Below are 17,761 nucleotides of genomic sequence, written 5' to 3' on the forward strand. Positions count from 1 at the left end.
TCACTAAATTTCATCTAGAAATTAGGACATTATGTTTTGCAAGAAAAAAGTCATATGAGTCTGTTTGGAAATATATCAGGACTATAATAGTCAACATTACTCAGGCTAAAAATATTTTTTTAAATCCACTACTGTGTCTGTGAGAGGCTTGAGTAATTTTGATGGAATATGCTAGAAGCGTATTTTTATCTTATATATATTTTGATATACAAAGCAGAAAGATTTTGGCTTTAATGCAGTATCATAGGCAAAGAAAGGATAGACTAATCTTGATTATACTAGTTAATTAGATTAGTCAGCTTTGTGTGACTATATCTTTAAACTTTTCAATAAATCTAGATATTAGGGACTATTGCTTTAATTTTATTAGTTTGAACATGATGAGATTTATAATTTAGACACAATTTTTAGCTCCTAAAACTAGGAATTTTAAAACTGTGATTGCTTTGAAATCTGAAATTCTAATTTATCAAAATCTGAGACAACTTTAATCCAAACTGACAGAACATTTAAGATGCTCATTCAATGAGGTATGGAAGTCCCTGGAATATAAACTTTAGTTTTACAGCCAGAAAACAGTGCTTAAATTTAGAATATCATGTATGAATAACCTTAGAATTTCTAAACACCTCTGTTTCAAAATAGTTTGATAAATACATGCAACATTTTTAGATTTGAGAACAACAGTGTTGAATTTCCCAGAAACCATCCTCATGACTGATGTGTGTGTGTGTGTGCGCGCGCACGCATGTGTACAGGCACACACTTTGAAAACAATATTTAAGGTTAAGTGACCCAGCAACATTTTATTCATGCTGAGAGTCATGCCCAAAACAAAGAGGCAAAGGAAACTGGCAACAGTTACTTGTAATAAAATTATATTAGTGAGATTTATCAAGAAATTTATAGTCAGAGAAAGAAACATCTTTTATATTACGCTTCCTCCTCTGAAAAGGGAATTAAAATTAATTTTACTTTTATGGCTAAAAATAATAAATCGAAAAAGTTTCACTATTTTTTCCAAGTCTCATCTTATTTGTTCTCTCTGAGGCATTGGCCTATTCCTGTAAGACAAAATCCAGACTGTGTTCTTAAAATTTGTTATTCCCCTGCCTTTTATGACAGTACACCCTCTCATGGTTCTCCTTCTGCTTCATTGACTGTTCTTTTCCTTTCCAGCTCTTCTTCTGACTTCTCTAGAAATCTTATTATTCTCCAAGTTAATGTATTTGCAAGGTAGGCTCACTGCTATAACAACAACAATAAAAAATCTCCAATAATTCAGTGGGTTAATACAGTAGAAATTTGTTGCACATTCATGTAACTATCCAATAGTGAGTCCAGGTAAGTGAGGTGTGGTGAGGGATGGGGAATGGGGTACTCTGCTCCATATAGTCATTCAGGAACCCAGGTGATGGCATTTCTGCTAACTGGCTTCCAACATTATTCCAAAGTTTGTCAAACCTGAGCATCAACATCCAGCTGAGGCATGGAGAAAACAATGAAAAATAATGTATGTGAGGCTTTTATGGAGTAGGCCTAAAAGTAGCATGAGGTGTTTCTGCTCACACCACATTGACTACAACTTATCAAATAACCACAGTCAACTGAAGAAGGGCTGGGAAATACATTTCATAGCTGTGTCCCTAGCAAAAATAGGAAATGGTCTGCTGATTATCCTGCTGTCTGTCTCAACTCTGTATTCATTCAGTTTGGGTAATTTTAATGTATACCAGAGCTTTATATTATACTTGCTAGTAACTCTCAGACTTATTTCTGAGGATTTGAACTTTTCAATATGTGTGGCTACATTTTCTCTGTTCCATGCTCACTGCCATGAGCTTGATTAGAGTCTTGATTAGAGCTTGATTAGAATCATTCTTTTCTCAAACATTACAATAGCCTTCCAGTTGGTCCCTCTGCCTACTTCCATCTTACCCACTTCTAATTTATCTGCTGTATCATGTTCATAATTATATTTTCCAAATTGTGAGTTGGAAGACCTTCAAAAGATTTGCCAAATAGGAGAAATTGAAGCTTCTTAGGCTACCATAAAGCTTCTCCAAGATCTTGCTGATAAATATGCATTCTCCTTCATCTTCTAACTCTTTCCTGTAATCACTCTCCCCTTAGCCATACTGAGCCATCTGTTGGGTGACTAAGCTAGTCTGGTCTCTATGCTATTTATTTTACCTATAATGTTCTTCTTTTTCTAATTATTTATCTAGAAAAGTCTATTCATTTTTTTAGGAATACTAAATATTTGTTCAGTAAATAATCAGTTTTATTATGCTAAAATATAATCCAAAATAAGATTCAGTGCAAATTTTAAAATTTTGGCTACTTCATAAGACTCAGAACAGAAAGAATTTAACCTACACTCCATTGTTTTACCTACACCACATCAAGTGGATTGTGCCAGGCCTCCATAGATGTGATAATTCCAAGTCATTGCCTCATGGAAGATTTAAGCATAATTATTAAAGATCTGCAAGAAAATTACCCATGTGTATACAACAGTGTTGTTACATGAGATTTTTAATATTGTCCCCTTAAACTCAAATTTGAAGTTGTTAGTTGACTAGTAATGTTACACTCTGATCAGGCAGCTTAACTGTTTCCAAATGTCCAGATTATATTTAGGAATAAAACATGTTCCCTAATACTATGTTTGATGTGATCTTTTGTCTTTTAGACACAGGAGCATACAGAAGAAAGCAGAACTGGATGGGCTGGTGGAGTATGATTTTGTTATCTTTTTCATATGTTTTAATGAAACTTGACATTCTTAGCTATCAAAAGGACTACTTGCAATGTGCCTGAGTGGCACTATTTGTTTTCATATTTTGATATGAAAACAAATATATATGAAAAATATCAAAATAAAAAACACATAGGTAGTGATCTCTTGAGTGATTTTGTGCTAGACAATTTCAATGTTCATCTTTTTAGAATTCTATTGAAAATAACTCATATTCCTCATGTCCCAATTTTAAGTTCGTCAACTGAATCCTTGATATCTATAACTAATATTACTTTTTAAAGAAATGCAATATAGATCATTTTTCAAAATAAAACACAACCCCTGATATGGTAAAATAATTACTAGCCATTTGAATCCAAGAAAAATAAACACACTGGTTATCCTTGTAATTTAAAGACAATCTACCTCTTATGAAATTTAATATAACATGTACCAAATTTCATATATGTATACTCTTTCCAGTATTTAGATAATGATTTGGTATCAAATAGGAAAATGTGTGTTTTGTGATTTGTGATCATTTATATTTGGAAGTTTAGGATATGTTTATCCAATAATTTATGGGAATTTTTAATGTAAAATCATGCTTTAGGTAATAGCAATTGTACTTTATATAGTATATGAAGAATAAAAATTAAGACAAGAGAATAAGTGAAGATTGGTAGATGCTGCCACTTATCACAAACATGTAATTTAATTCAATTAGTATTTGAAGAGGAAAGGCTACTTCTCTAAGTTTTGGACACATTATGTGATGAAAAAGGAAACTCTTAGGACCTGTTTTAACACATTAGCCCTTCATCCAATGATAATAAAAAATTCAGAAATCAATGCTAAGATGATAAATTATATAAAAATTTAAACCTAAATTGGCTAGAAAGAATATAAATTGTAAAGTGACAATCTTCAAATATTAAAAACTCTTCATTGTACACTTTTTTGTATCCAGTGATTTTGACTTACATGCTATTGAATGTATGCTTTGTCTTTAATTAAAATACCTCTGCTTTATTCATTTACTAGGGAATAGTTACTTTATTTATTATATACAGTAAATGTAAATTACATTCTGAGGTAACAAGATAATAAAGATAAGTATGTAATTCAGAAAAAAAAAACTCTCCTATTTAAATTCACTTTTCCTACTGTCCTAGTATAGCACAGGAAAAAATAGTAGTGTTCAGTGAAAAAAAAGTATTCTCTAAATTTTATGGATTCTTAATCAGTCTGAATCTTAGCTTTTAGAAACATAATTCTTAGATTGGTATTTGAAATTTTGAGAAAAAAATTAATCTACCAGTTCACTCACATTACAAAGATTTCTAGTAAAGAATAAAGGGAAGGAAGAATGCTTGAAAATAGTCTTTAGTTATGTTCTCCAAGATGACACTATAACTAGATCTACTGTACAGTTACATGAATAATGTAATTTTACAATTAGATCAACAATAATACCAAAAACCTTTTCAAAGACATTATTTTGAGTGTCTATATACATTTATTTTGAAAATGCTGCAGTGTTCAAAACACTCCGAAACATTTTAGAATGCATCTTTTGAAAGCTCCTATTTATAATCATCTTCAGGTCAATTATATCTTAATAATTTAAAAAATCTGTATTGCACCAACCTTGCATTCTCATCAAACTAAGCTGAATGAATGAATGAATTGCCTGCAGAGCTGTAGAACTTTTAAGAAAAATACCTACCTTCAGTGGAGGCACATATGTCTCCTTTAAGAGAAAATGAGGTCCTTACATTAAATCAAAAGTCATTCCCAACTAAATCTAGAGAGTAAATTTGTTATTTATCTGGGACATGTGATTTTGTGGCAGATCATTTTAATATTCATAGTTTTATAATTCTATTGGGAGCAACTTATTTTTATGTACTAATCTCAATCTCTTAACATCTATCCTGTAGTCAGTAAAACTTCTAAATTCCAGAAGAGGAAATATCAAAAATTATTTGCAATGATCATTTTCAAGAGTAAGTTTACATCCTCCCAACACACTATCTTTAAATGAATTATTAATTAACTTTTGTAAGTTCTGACTTGCCTTTTGAAAAAGTCTGGCCACAATTTTTATAGCCATAACTCATATGTCATAATATACTGTATATTGAATAACTTCCTTTGACCTATAATCAAACTAGTGACTTAATAAAATTAACCAGAAAAAAAAAACTAGAAATGTGTATGTATTTCAGACATTCGTTCAAGTAACATTTATAGAGTTTTAGTTAAAGTATACAGGATAGTCATATTAGTATAAATTTTAAAAGCTATTTTTGATATGTGGCTTCTTTTGAATTTGTGAAAGATTTAAAATGAAAAAAGACTCTCAGAAATCACCTATGAATTATAAAAGGGAGATTAAATGACTGGCTAAAAGTAACTGATCTGTTAGTTGCAGGCACAGAACTAGCAAATAGGTTTCTGAGGGCTTAACTTACCACTTTTTTCCTCCAATACTGACATATCCAGTCTCTTAATTTAGTATTAATAACCTAACTTCCCTTTTGGTATTCAATCAGAAAAAATAACAACAAATTTGCTTTTAGAACATTGTTTTTGGCCAGGTGAAGTGGCTCCCGCCTGTAACCCCAACACTTTGGGAGGCCAAGATGGGTGGATCATGAGGTCTGGAGTTCAAGACCAGCCTGACCAACATGTTGAAACCCTGTCTCTACTAAAAATACAAAAATTAGCCAGGCGTGGTGGAGTGCACCTGTAATCCCAGTACTCAGGAGGCTGAGGCAGGAGAATTGCTTAAACCCAGGAGGCAGAGGTTGCAGTGAGCCAAGATCGCACCACTGCACTCCAGCCTGGGTGACAGAGCAAGACTCCGTCTCAAAATAAAACAACAACAACAATAAAACACAAAACATGTTGTTGTTTTTTTATTTTGCCCTGTAAAGCACAGACAGAAAAGCGAAGAGTTAATCAAAGGAAGCTTGTACTTAATTCCTTAAATTTGAAAAACAGGCACTGAAGGCATTATGCTTAGACTGCAAAGTCACACCAATTGTTTTAAAATAATTTAAGCAATACACTACACCTATTTTACGTGGCAGGAAAAATCCCTTGGTTCAAAAAAAAAAATGAATTTTCTTCTTGATGCTTGAAAGCTTGTGCTTTTGACCAAACGTGCACTCAGTTTAGGGAATCAGCTTTAGGTCATTTAACAGCTATAGCAAGATATTCCATGGAGGTAAATAATCTCATCTTCCAAGTAAAATATTTTAAATGGCTTTGCACTTCATATAGAGATGAGTAATTTTTCAGGAAATCTAAGCTTGATAAAGAAACCAGTGTATGGGCTTTGTTAAAACTGAGGAGAACTTAGTGTGGGTGCTTATCTAGGGTCCAGGTGTGACTTCCAAGAAGCACTTAACTTGGAATACATTATGGGCCTAGCTCTAGCAAAATGAATGTGGACATATTTCACACTCTCTTTACCTCACCCGAGCTACCTGTTCATCTAAAGCAGCTGTCCTCAATGTGTGCAATGAAAGGGGAGAAGATAACAGTCTTTGCTTATCAGAAATATTCTTCCTGTTTGCCTGATTCTAATATCTTAAAACATAACACTCTGCCCCATATATTTTCTTTTCAATAAAAATTAAATGTTAAGTTTTAATGTAAAACAAAGCTCCTTTAAAAGTCCCTTAACTTAACTGACTGCAGGTTTGCATACAATTTTTTTAAATGTAGTACCTTGAAAAATTATGTGATTCAGGTTTTATTTTAGTGATTAAGGCAATATAGAACCAATTTTTGTGTTTCACAGTGAAGAATAAGAAGGAGACATAGGCTGGGTGCGGTGACTCACACCTGTAATCCCAGCACTTTGGGATGCCAAGGTGAGTGGATCACCTAAGGTCAGGAGTTCAAGACCAGCCTGACCAACATGGCGAAACCCCATCTCTACTAAAAATATAAAATTAGCTGAGTCTGGTAGTGCAAGCCTGTAACCCAGCTACTTGGGAGGCAGAGGCAGGAGAATCTCTTGAACCTGGGAGATGGCGGTTGTGATGAGTTGAAACCATGCCATTTGCACTCCAGCCTGGACAACAAGAGTGAAATTCCATTAAAAAAAAAAAAAGAAAAAGAAGAAGGAGACATTGTAAGAGGTTACTAGTAAGTATGTATATTATCATTTAGCTAAGAGGGTGAAACTTCATTATAAAATGAAAGAAGGATTTTGTTAAAGACTTATAGTGATAAAATTCTACCCACAAAATTGCTAATCAGAATTTCCTATTCCTGGGCCTCTTGGTTATTAATTTCACTAGGAAGTATTAGTCTCAATATGCAAAATTCTACCAAGGTTGGTCTTATTATTAATGAAACTAATGTAGGAATCATGTAAGGAGGCAGCTGTTTCTCATTATTCCATTTTTTGTTTTCATTTTAAAGAAAAACTTTAGACAAGTTAAATGTAGTTGTTTATTTGAACAAAAACAACTCATAAATCAGGCAGCACTCAGAACCAGAAGAGGTTCTGAGAGCTCTGCCCAGCAATGTGAGCAGCCAGCTTTTATAGGCCAAACACAGAAGCAAGGTAGATAAATCCTTGGTTGGCTATAGCTAGGGGTTCACCTTATTAGGTCATAGAGTGATGAGGCATCTACCTCATTTGGATGTGGTGTGAGACGATGGCTGCCTATGATTGACTGGAACCCTGTTTGCTGGACTTGTGGTTAAGTTTTGGTTTGTATATGTACTCAAGTTGTGTTTCATTATATAGGAACTCAAATTATAAAGACAGCCTCAGGTTAATGCCCTCCTACTTATTTGATTTAACTGATTTATGGATTCTAGGTAAATGTAGTAAGGCTTGGGGCACTGTATTAGTTTCCTCGGGCTGCTATAAGTTATGGCAAACTTGGTGGCTTAAAACAATATAAATTTATTCTGTCACCATTCGGAAAGCTGGAAGTCTGAAATCATGGTGTCAGCAGAGATTTGCTCCCTATGAAGTCTCAAGAGACGAATCCATCCTTGTCTCTTCCAGCTTCTGATGGCTCCTAGAAATCCCTTGGCATTCTCTGGTTCATAGCTGTATCACTCTAATCCCTGCTTCTGTCTTCAAATAGTCTTCTTCTCTGTATCTCTCAGTGTCCTCACCTCCTATGAGGATACCAGTCATTAGATTTAGGGCCCACTCTAATCCAGTACAGGCACATGTTTGATTCCTACCTTGATTACATCTGGAAAGACTCCTTTTCCAAATTAGGGTCACATTCCGTGGCTCCAGGTGGACATGAATTTTGGGGGAACTTAGTCCATTACAGATATCACATAAATTTAGTTGCATTTTAATGTCACACAATTATAATTATTTCATGAGAAATAACTATCAATTGTATCAAAAAGGCATCAAATATGGGGTTGTCAGTGATTGCCTCCACTCTCTTCTTGCTCCAAATGGGTCCCACGCTACGTCTCAGCAGGATAGGTATTTGTAGCTAAAAGATACTGGTAGTTTTTAGTTGTTGTACTTGATGCAGTTCTCATGTGGAGGGACACCAACTAGAGAGAGCTGGCTTTAAATCTCCTCTGCATGATGTAGAGTAGCTGTTCCCTCATGTAATTCTTTTAATGATTTGCCATCATTTCACCAAACAATGATCAATGGGGTAAAAAAGTCAGCAAATCTAAGTCAATTAATTTTTAAATGGGAGAAATATGAAGCTATTTTCTAAAGTTTGGTGTAAGAACATTTGCAGAATTAAAGTTTTATTTACTATTTAGAATGTTGAGGTGTGGCTCTTTCTGTTTTAAGGCACACTAGAGCCTAGCATGCCTTAGGTAGTTAAGTGGTTCCCAGCAAGTTCTGCATGGAGTTACCTGTTAGAGGTCAAACTAGAGCGTTGAGGTCAGTCTGCAGTCTTCTACCTGCACTCAAGGAGTAAACCTCCCCCAGCACAGGCAACCTTTTTTTCTCAAGTCCAGAAGCTCCTCCTCACCGTTAAAAACTGTGGCTAGCAAGCCATGATCTTTCAATCTTTAAAATGTCTTCATTGAATCACTGGCACTAGGTGCTTGGCATCAGACAAATCAAGGACTAAAAGAGGTATAAGTCTTAAGGAGCATCACACTGTGGTCAAATAACTCATTTCAATGTGTGGTTTGGTTAAATATCAACATTTGTTTGTGATTATTTTACCTCTGTTTCAAATCACATAAATTTCAACTTAGAAATTTAATCAAATTAAACATTGTAAATCCAAGGGTACGCGGTAGCTACCAAGCAGTGATTGGCATGTTCAAGTGCCTGTTAGAATCACTACATACGCTGTTTATCTGAAAGAATGGGATTTCAGATGTGAATGACAGAAGACAGGGGAGGCAAGACATTCTGATTTCTATAACTATGACCGTACATCGCTTTTATAAATTAAAAAAAAAAATCTATGGTTTAAGTTTGGTTTGTCTTTTGAACATAACCTCTGTTAATTTTTTTCAGTTCTTTGTTTCAACACCAGTTTTCAGCTATGATGCCATTTCGTACTACAAAATATTTAGCGACAAGGATGGCTACAAACATATTCACTATATCAAAGACACTGTGGTACGTTCCTTCCAAGATTTATCTCCTCAAAGATCATTCACTTGAGGTTGCTCAAATAACGCTCAGTTTCACACAACATAATGTTTGTCTTTTTATAGGAAAATGCTATTCAAATTACAAGTGGCAAGTGGGAGGCCATAAATATATTCAGAGTAACACAGGATTCACTGTAAGTATCGCACGAAGCGCGATGCACCATTCAGGTTTTAATTGGCACCGATGGACGTAAATGATACTGTACCAACTCTCTTAGTTGAGAAGATTTTTGTTACTCTATAATTCAGACAGTTGTGAGTTCATTTATGATTGTACATTTTAAAATACTAGTCAAAATGATTTCCTTTTGGAAAAAAGTCTTCAGTAGGTGATAATTTCTTTTCTGATACTTGGTAGGTGATTATATAAAAAGTATACTATTTTAAAATAATAACTGGTTCTAAAGGCAAATTTTACTCTTCACCACTTGAAGCAATGAGCAAGTTTCAAAATTCCCTGGAGGGCAGCCCATAGATATGGAGCATCTTTTGTAGTGATTCATTGTTATATAAGTTTAACATTATTATTTATAACAGCTATCGTTTATGGAGCAATTATGGTGTACCAGATACTGTAAAGTAGAAATGATTATCCTAAGTTTGTAGTTGAGAAAAGGGATACTCATAAAATTTAATTAACTTGGCCAAAGGCCACAGTTAGTTAGTAGCAGACTAGGATTTAATTCTAAAGCATTAAATCTAAGGCTGTTATTATTAACCTCGACAGGGGACTGCTTTCTCACAGTTCTTTCTTCTTTAGTCCATTCCACATACTATCTAAATAAACCATCTTCAAATAATCATTTATGATGAAACTTCTCTAATCCCCAAAGTATACTTTCTATCATTTCTAATATAGTCTGCATCCAGGTGTCCTCTCTTAGTGTTCAAAATCTGCCAGCTATTAGCTGGAATTCTAGGAGCAAAAGGTGAAGACCATTAGTCCAGGCTCATGGGATAAAAGTTTGTCAGAAATCTATTGCCAATCTTTGGAATTCTTTGAATGGAAGGCAAAGGTGTTTGGATATTCTTTGGAGCAGCCATTAAAATCACTAGAGTAAAGGAGAGTGACATGTTCAAAACAGGTGGGAGATTCATCTCAGGCATAATGTGTTGAGAAGGTGGGGAAAAACTGAAGGCGGAGAGCCCCAGCTCTGGTCGTAAGAGGCGTGAACTAGAATAGTGGCAATGCAGTAGATGCTCTGAAGACAAAACTGCACCTCCTTCTCTGTTTGCATCCTTAGCCCTCAGCACAGCGCCTGACACAGAGGAGTTCAATACACACTCTCTAGAAATGGAAGAGAGAACGGGGTAGGTGGTAAAGACAGATGGAGGCTGAAGAGGACTGGCAAAGCAAGACTGTGAGGGAAAAGAGAGAGAAAAGAGGGAAACTGGACTCCACTGCAAGGGTTAGAGAGGGAGACAATCAGGGAAGCTTCCACATAACAAGGAAGCGGCAGGGGGATGTTGGAGAAAGATCCTGAGTCCTTTTTTCCACAAGTAGTTTGAGGTGATGTGGGGACGGCAAGGGAAAGTGACGATGGGAGTTAGTAAAGATGCAAAGTTAGAAAGTGACGATGCAAAGTTAGTAAAGATGCATAGAAAGATGTTAGTTTAGGAGATACATTTGGTACTATAAATGAGTTTTATTCCATTGCTTTTTTTTTACCTGGTGCTAATAAGATTTTCATGGTATCTGGGATGCAGTGAGAACTGGACTGCCTAATTGCCCTGAGAATTAAACCAAACTTCAGTTATTCCAAACTTTTCACATTTCTGAGGGGGAAATGACTGTTTCTGATACTCAGATGTACACACAGCAGAGTGAAAAACGTGTCATAAAACTGTATTTCCCACTTCACAGCTATTTTAAGACAGATTAGAATCAGAACCTGGATACTTAAGTAGCAAGCATGTTCTCCCATGACTTGTTTTGCATCTGGCTAAATGTACATGCCCTGTGTGTGGTATCCAGTGTGATATCCTCAATTAGTAGCAAACCTGTCTATTGACAGAACTTCTGTAAAATAAATTCCAGGTGCACTCAGAATCACAGATAAAATTAAATAATATAGTACAGATTAACAAGCAAATTGTTCTTAATCATGGAAGAGAAAAGGTGCAATATTAATCAAATTTCTTAGTTTATTTTGCATGTCTCATAATGAATCAGAATATAACTATAATAAAGACAGTATTCAGCATAATTTGATTTTCTGCTAATGATTTGGAAGTCAGAATAAATACCCAAAGTTTAGTTATGAATGGCAGTTATTTGTATACCTAAGTGCCAATTAATAGTTTAATTAGATGAATGCTTATCTATGTTAATATATTAGTAACAATTATATTACCATTTATTTATAAATACTTAATAATTTCTGAATATATTTTCAGGTTTTATTCCAGCAATGAATTTGAAGATTACCCGGGAAGAAGAAATATCTATAGGTAATTTATATCCATTCATTCTGATATTTCTATATATTTATATTTTAATATTAAAAAGTCATCAACCCCAGGAGATGGAAAATATTTTTAAAGTGTGGGATGTAATAAAAATCATTTACGAATTGAGAGGAAACATTTGGAGAATGTTGTATACTACATCAGTATTAAAAACACACACTCTCAAAATGTTAGCCAATTCAAAATATTTGTTTTCAAACGGAAAAAACAAGGGATTCGAATGCTCATCTAAATGCTAAATACTATTTTGGTACTAAACACTTTAACTACATGTAGAGGTAATTGAGGACGTTTCTTTATTGAACACACATTTATTGAATACCTAGTATGAACAAGGCATTGTTTTTATTCTTATAATATGTGATTTCCTTTACTGTGGCTCACTTTGGCATAACTCATCTCTGTTTCTAATTAGGGTTTAAGTTTAGTCCAGTTGTCCCCTTGATGATTGAAATGGTGCCCTCGACAGCCCTTTCTGGATGTGGAAAGAAAAACAATAGTTACTACATGCTGATAGTCTATTATATGCCAGGCGCCTTTTAATCTGACTTACCTATGTAACTTCATTTAATTCCTACAGCACTACGAGGCAGGTAATGTTGTTGAAGCCAGGATTTGTACCTGGGCATGCTGATCTCTGAGCCCTTGCGCTTAACTACCTCCCTAATGTTTCCAAGGTCACACCCAAATGAGGACATATGCCAGCATACTAACCCTAACAGAGGAAATGCGAAATGAGAAAATAAGAAATTTTCCCTCTGTCATATGTCTTTGTTCCCTCCTGGATTGTGATCTTACTTTATGTGTTAGGAAGAGTCACTCTCTGGGTCCAGCAATGTCTCTGGCCTGGCCACCCTCTGCCATGCCCAAGGCAAAGTCAGGGACAACAGCAAAAGAAACTCAGAGGTGGGACAAGAAACCCTGACAGCCACCACGAGGTCCTGACCTGCCCAGACCCTGGCATGACATCATCTAAACTCCTCCACATGGAATTCTGATTCTGAGGGAATGGGATAAGGTCCCTGAGTCTGTGTATTAAAGCCAATCAATCACCCTGTTCAGAAACCACACAGATGGCTCTGCAGGGTGAATGTGGGGCCAATGTGGGCCATGCAGATTGGCTTATGTAAACTGTGTGGAGGGGGCATTCCCAGTCTGAGCTTCCACGAGCCCAAATTTCCTGCTGAAAGGAATGAAGGCACAGAAGGCACTTAGAACTGTGATTTCTTGTTTCCGATTTGCTTATTATTAATTTCCCCTTCCTGATATATGGTAAGAACGGGGACTCTTTCTTGGAAATACTGCCAGATTTTCCTTTTATGTTTTGCCATGGGGTGGGAAAAGAGAGATAAGAAGATGAAGAACTATGCATTCCCAAGTACTTTGTGAAGAGTAAGACTTGAATGGTTATGGGAAGTGACTACCTCGCTGCCATTTGAGGTGTTAGATATTTCTCCCACTCCAGGGAAACCACATAGGGCTTCTTCCTCAAGGTTTGTGCCTATTAAGGCAAAGATGGATCAAAAATCAAGCTACATCAAAATACTGTAATTCCCCTTTACTTTAAATGATATTGGCAACAGAAAAATAGAGTGGGTTTGATGTCAATATGTAAATTAGTCACTTTACATGGAGTAGTACATTTTGATAAATACAATCTCAAAATTTCAGCTTAGTTTTATTTTCATTTCCCTCTAGAATTAGCATTGGAAGCTATCCTCCAAGCAAGAAGTGTGTTACTTGCCATCTAAGGAAAGAAAGGTGCCAATATTACACAGCAAGTTTCAGCGACTACGCCAAGTACTATGCACTTATCTGCTATGGTAGGTGACGGACCTCACATAAACGTACCATCCCCATGGCCACTGTTGTCCTCCTCATCACCTCTATCTGATCAATTCTTAGCTACAGTTAATGAGCACCTGTTATATGTAACAATCTTATCTTGTGCTTGGGAAAAAAAAAAGAAGGGAGGATAGGAAGTTATTATTATCTTCACTTTTTTGCAGCTGGGATAACAGAGCTTGGGGGAACAGAGTAATGTGCCAAATGTCCACACTGCTGCTAAGCACCAGCCAGGATTAAAGCAAGGGTCTGTTGCCTCTAAGTCCCATGCTCTTAACCACCACATTCTGCAGCACTAAGATTGCATGCAGAGGCAACCTACCAGCTAGTCTTGGCAGGATTTGAGCAACAGCAGAAAAACAAGTGTTCTCTGATAAAATGGTGGCTGGACGTTCGGCCCCATTTGCCCAGAGAAATGTCAAACCCTCACAGCCAGGAGAATGAACAATGGCTTAGAAACCTGAGATCCCCACCTCAGAGGTCAGTCATTCCTTAAACTGTAGTTTCAATGGGGATAGAAAACGAACGTTTGTCACTCAGTTTGTCCTTTCTAAATTTGGAAAACATTGTTAGCAATGGATTCAAATATAAAAACCCATAGATAATAAAACACACAAAATATTTCTTGATTGTTTAGGACATATGTACATTTAATGAATAATTTCTACCCATATGATTTTATTTTATGCACAACCTTTTATCTATATCTTGAGCATGTGGCAAACAATAAAACAGGTTAGGTTAAGAGGCCAATATAGATCAGTGAAATATATTGGGGTCTAAGTAGTCATTATGGGGACTTGGGAATCTCTAATTCTCCAATCTCTGTTACTTCATCCCAGCTTATTCTTGTTTTGGGGCTGGGAGATAGAGTACTTGGAAAAGGTATTACAAAATGTATGCTACCCTCCTATTTTGGTATCAGCTCCCCTGGTAGGGGTATGTGGCTTAAAAAGAACAAACAGAATCTTTGACTACTAGATATCCCTGCTCAGTTGCAGAGGCCCTGAAGATCCCATAAAGGAAACCAGAATGAAGGCCACCCTAACATGCCACTTCCTTCAGTCCAGCCACCTGGCCCCTGAACCTGAGCTGCAGCTCCTTTGACTATGTGGACATGAATAAGCATTTTAACCCAAATGCTCTCTTCAAGATAGCACAGAGATGTCAGTTTGAAATAACACTTTCATAAAATGTTTGGTCAGTGGCATCTTTGAAATGTCAAGAGATTGTTGTTCATGACCATATGTGCTGATTGTGGTTACTGGCATTTAAAGGTATACATTAAATGTCCCTCTCAAGTTATATGCAACATTTTTCAACCCAAGCTATGTATTTATGCAACATAGATTGAAAGCTTACATGCCAGGCACATAGTATCATTGAGCTAACCATACTGAGTCATCTGTTTATCTATCTTTTTCTCCTGAAAGGCGAGGGCTACTTTCTTTTCATCTTTGTATTCCTAAGACCAAGAAGAATGTCTAATACATAATAGACATTCAATATTTGTGGAATTAACATAGGTATGAGGTAATATCAAAGCATTGTTGTCCCTTGAAAAGTCTACCAAAAATACTGGTTTTATGCTGATATATTTGCTGATGAATGCATCAGTGACACTACATTTACATCCATGTATTTATATATATATACGTTCTGCATTTGTATAATGCTTTAATGTTTTGGGAAGGCATTATCCCACATTTTATATTACTTTGTCTTCCTAATATCTACTTGAGCCTATGTGCCCACTGAAGAGAAGAAGAATAAAAGCCTAAGCTCTCATCAAAAGTTGGTGGAAGAGTCCTTTCTAGAACTTCAATCGCCTGACTTTTCCACCACTCACTCTTCCTCGGCAGTATGGTAATTTCCCATTTAGCAAAAAATATACTGTGTGGGAAGCATCACATCGTCTGGTGTTTTTGAAGCTCCAGTAAAATGAGTCACTGCGCCATCATAGGAAAAACCTTGAAATCTTTCCCTTCAGGACTAAGAGTAAAGCCTCATTATGTAACTTTAAACTCTCCCGAGGGATGGTGAGTAAGTCCCAGATGACAGGATTAAAACAGGTAAAATCATATCAATGATGCTGATGGAACAAAAGCATACAAGGTAGGTTTCTCAAGGACTGATGTTTAGGTTGCTATGATCATCCCTCCGTCCAGTGTCAAATGCAGTCAGTCATTAATTTGTCTCATTTTTTAGGCAAAAAAAGGAAAAAGATATGCAAGTTTCCATTATGGAAACTACACATCCATGAAAATTCCACAAGTTAGATACTGGTTGTTTAGTCTAGAAATTTAGATTCATGCTCACATCTTTATATGCTGACCGAAAATGTAATATGTGTGTTTGTCCTTTTTCATCTTTGATGAAAAACTGACCAAAATGAAAATCTCTGCAATAACATTCTATAAAATTCTGAGATTCCACACAGGAACCTTGGAGTCTTGAGGGAGCCTAATAAATACTATCCCTTTTTCTTATTTCCAAAGTAGACTAGGATTCAGATGGGAAACCAAAATATTATCTTTATAATTTGTAAAGGCTAGTTGGAAAATGTGGTAAAGCTGTGTGGCTTTCCAATACCCAATATTGCACCCCAGAATTATACTTACACAAATATGGGTACAACAGGGCAGCCACAATCTTCCCCCATGGGGCCTGGCACTGGTACAAGTATATCACTGAGGAACAGATCAAAAGCGTGTTCTCTGCAGGCAGAAAGATGCCAGAAGCAAAACAGAAGGAGCTACTTATACCCAAGTCTTCTCAGAACTCTACAAAAAATTCATTTTTCCTCTGCTTTGCATGGGCCAAGCGTGCTATTCTAATGGGTTCCCTCCACACAGAAGGCAGCATCCTCACCTGTATCTGGGGAGAGCAAATGAACATCTACCCCCAACCTCCACATTTGTTGCTTTTAACCTATTGAGTGCCTGAGGAAATTTACGCTCAAAAGGTATACTTCCAGATATTATTTGATTCTGTACTTCAGGTAAGGAATAATTAGTTAGTTTTTAATTATTTGTAGGTCTTGTGAAAATGGCCAGTTTCTGCATAGAGAAGCTGAATGCATGTTGGACTATGTAGTGGACGCTGGTGTGCCAGCCAGATCCCTTCATCCCCATCTTCAGGACTAACTTGCTCATTTCTCCAGCTGAGAGTGCTAGTGGCTCACGACTCACAGCTGACCACCCCCCACTCCTACCTTCCCCCCACCACACACTGGAGTTTTCTCTTCTCCCAGACCACATCCAATGACTGCTCCATGCTAGAGGTTAAAGGCCAGCCTCGTTGCCCGACTGAAGACAACTCTACAAGTCATCTAGGGGTCTTTATATGACAGTGCTGACCTCCACCTTCCTTCCCTGCCCTATTCTTCCTCCCCTTCACCCACAAGTGTGCATCTCAATACCACCCCCAAAACTTCCTTCCAGAACTGCTTCCCAGGGACCTGCCACAGCATATTTTTAAAGGAAGTATATCCCATATAAACTTCTGCATGTATTACTGCATGGAAAAAATACTGGATTTTACCCATCCAAACAAACTGAACATTGAACCAAGAAGCCAGATTGAAAATACAATCTGGGTACTGGTGAAGGTTATTTGATAATAAAGACACAGCCAAAACTGGCCCAATACAGCATGACATCTTCCCAGAAGGCCATTTGTCATTGCAGCTTCTGGGGTGCATTTGTGTAATTAGATATTAACAATTCAGGATTAGTCTTGGAAAAGTGCACAGGCAAGGCTTCTCTCACAACTGTTCTCTGAGTGGGCTTTCATCTCATGTATTGTTTAAATGTAACTTAAAAGTGATGTTTTCTTTTTTATGGGGAAAAAATAGCTGCAGAATTAAAAGATGTACTGGCACTTGACACTAATCGTAAATACAACCAGCAGCCCATCTTGAAAACAAAGTGTTATTTTAACACTAAGCCATGATTTTGTTTTCATCCTGCACACAGGCCCAGGCATCCCCATTTCTACCCTTCATGATGGACGCACTGATCAAGGTACTCTCTCTTGCATGCTATTTATCTTGTCTCAAGAAATCCT

The 17,761-nt window shown here is 36.4% G+C and overlaps 1 protein-coding gene across 2 annotated transcripts in view; it reads left to right on the forward strand.

Moving 5' to 3' along the window:
• Positions 1–17,761, forward strand: part of FAP (fibroblast activation protein alpha) — a 70,515-nt gene that overhangs the window by 29,244 nt on the left and 23,510 nt on the right. Inside the window, exons 12-17 of one of the 2 annotated variants that reach the window (XM_012440643.2) lie at positions 2,696–2,740; positions 9,240–9,344; positions 9,443–9,513; positions 11,777–11,830; positions 13,547–13,671; positions 17,671–17,718. In XM_012440643.2, coding sequence (XP_012296066.2) covers positions 2,696–2,740; positions 9,240–9,344; positions 9,443–9,513; positions 11,777–11,830; positions 13,547–13,671; positions 17,671–17,718 — 448 coding nt within the window. The remainder of the gene's footprint in view (positions 1–2,695; positions 2,741–9,239; positions 9,345–9,442; positions 9,514–11,776; positions 11,831–13,546; positions 13,672–17,670; positions 17,719–17,761) is intronic. The other variant, XM_012440645.2, reaches the window with a different exon arrangement.

Source organism: Aotus nancymaae, unplaced genomic scaffold, assembly GCF_030222135.1.
Source record: "Aotus nancymaae isolate 86718 unplaced genomic scaffold, 86718_ANA_hifiasm-v0.15.2.pri h1tg000029l, whole genome shotgun sequence".
Classification (NCBI taxonomy): Eukaryota; Metazoa; Chordata; class Mammalia; order Primates; family Aotidae; genus Aotus; species Aotus nancymaae.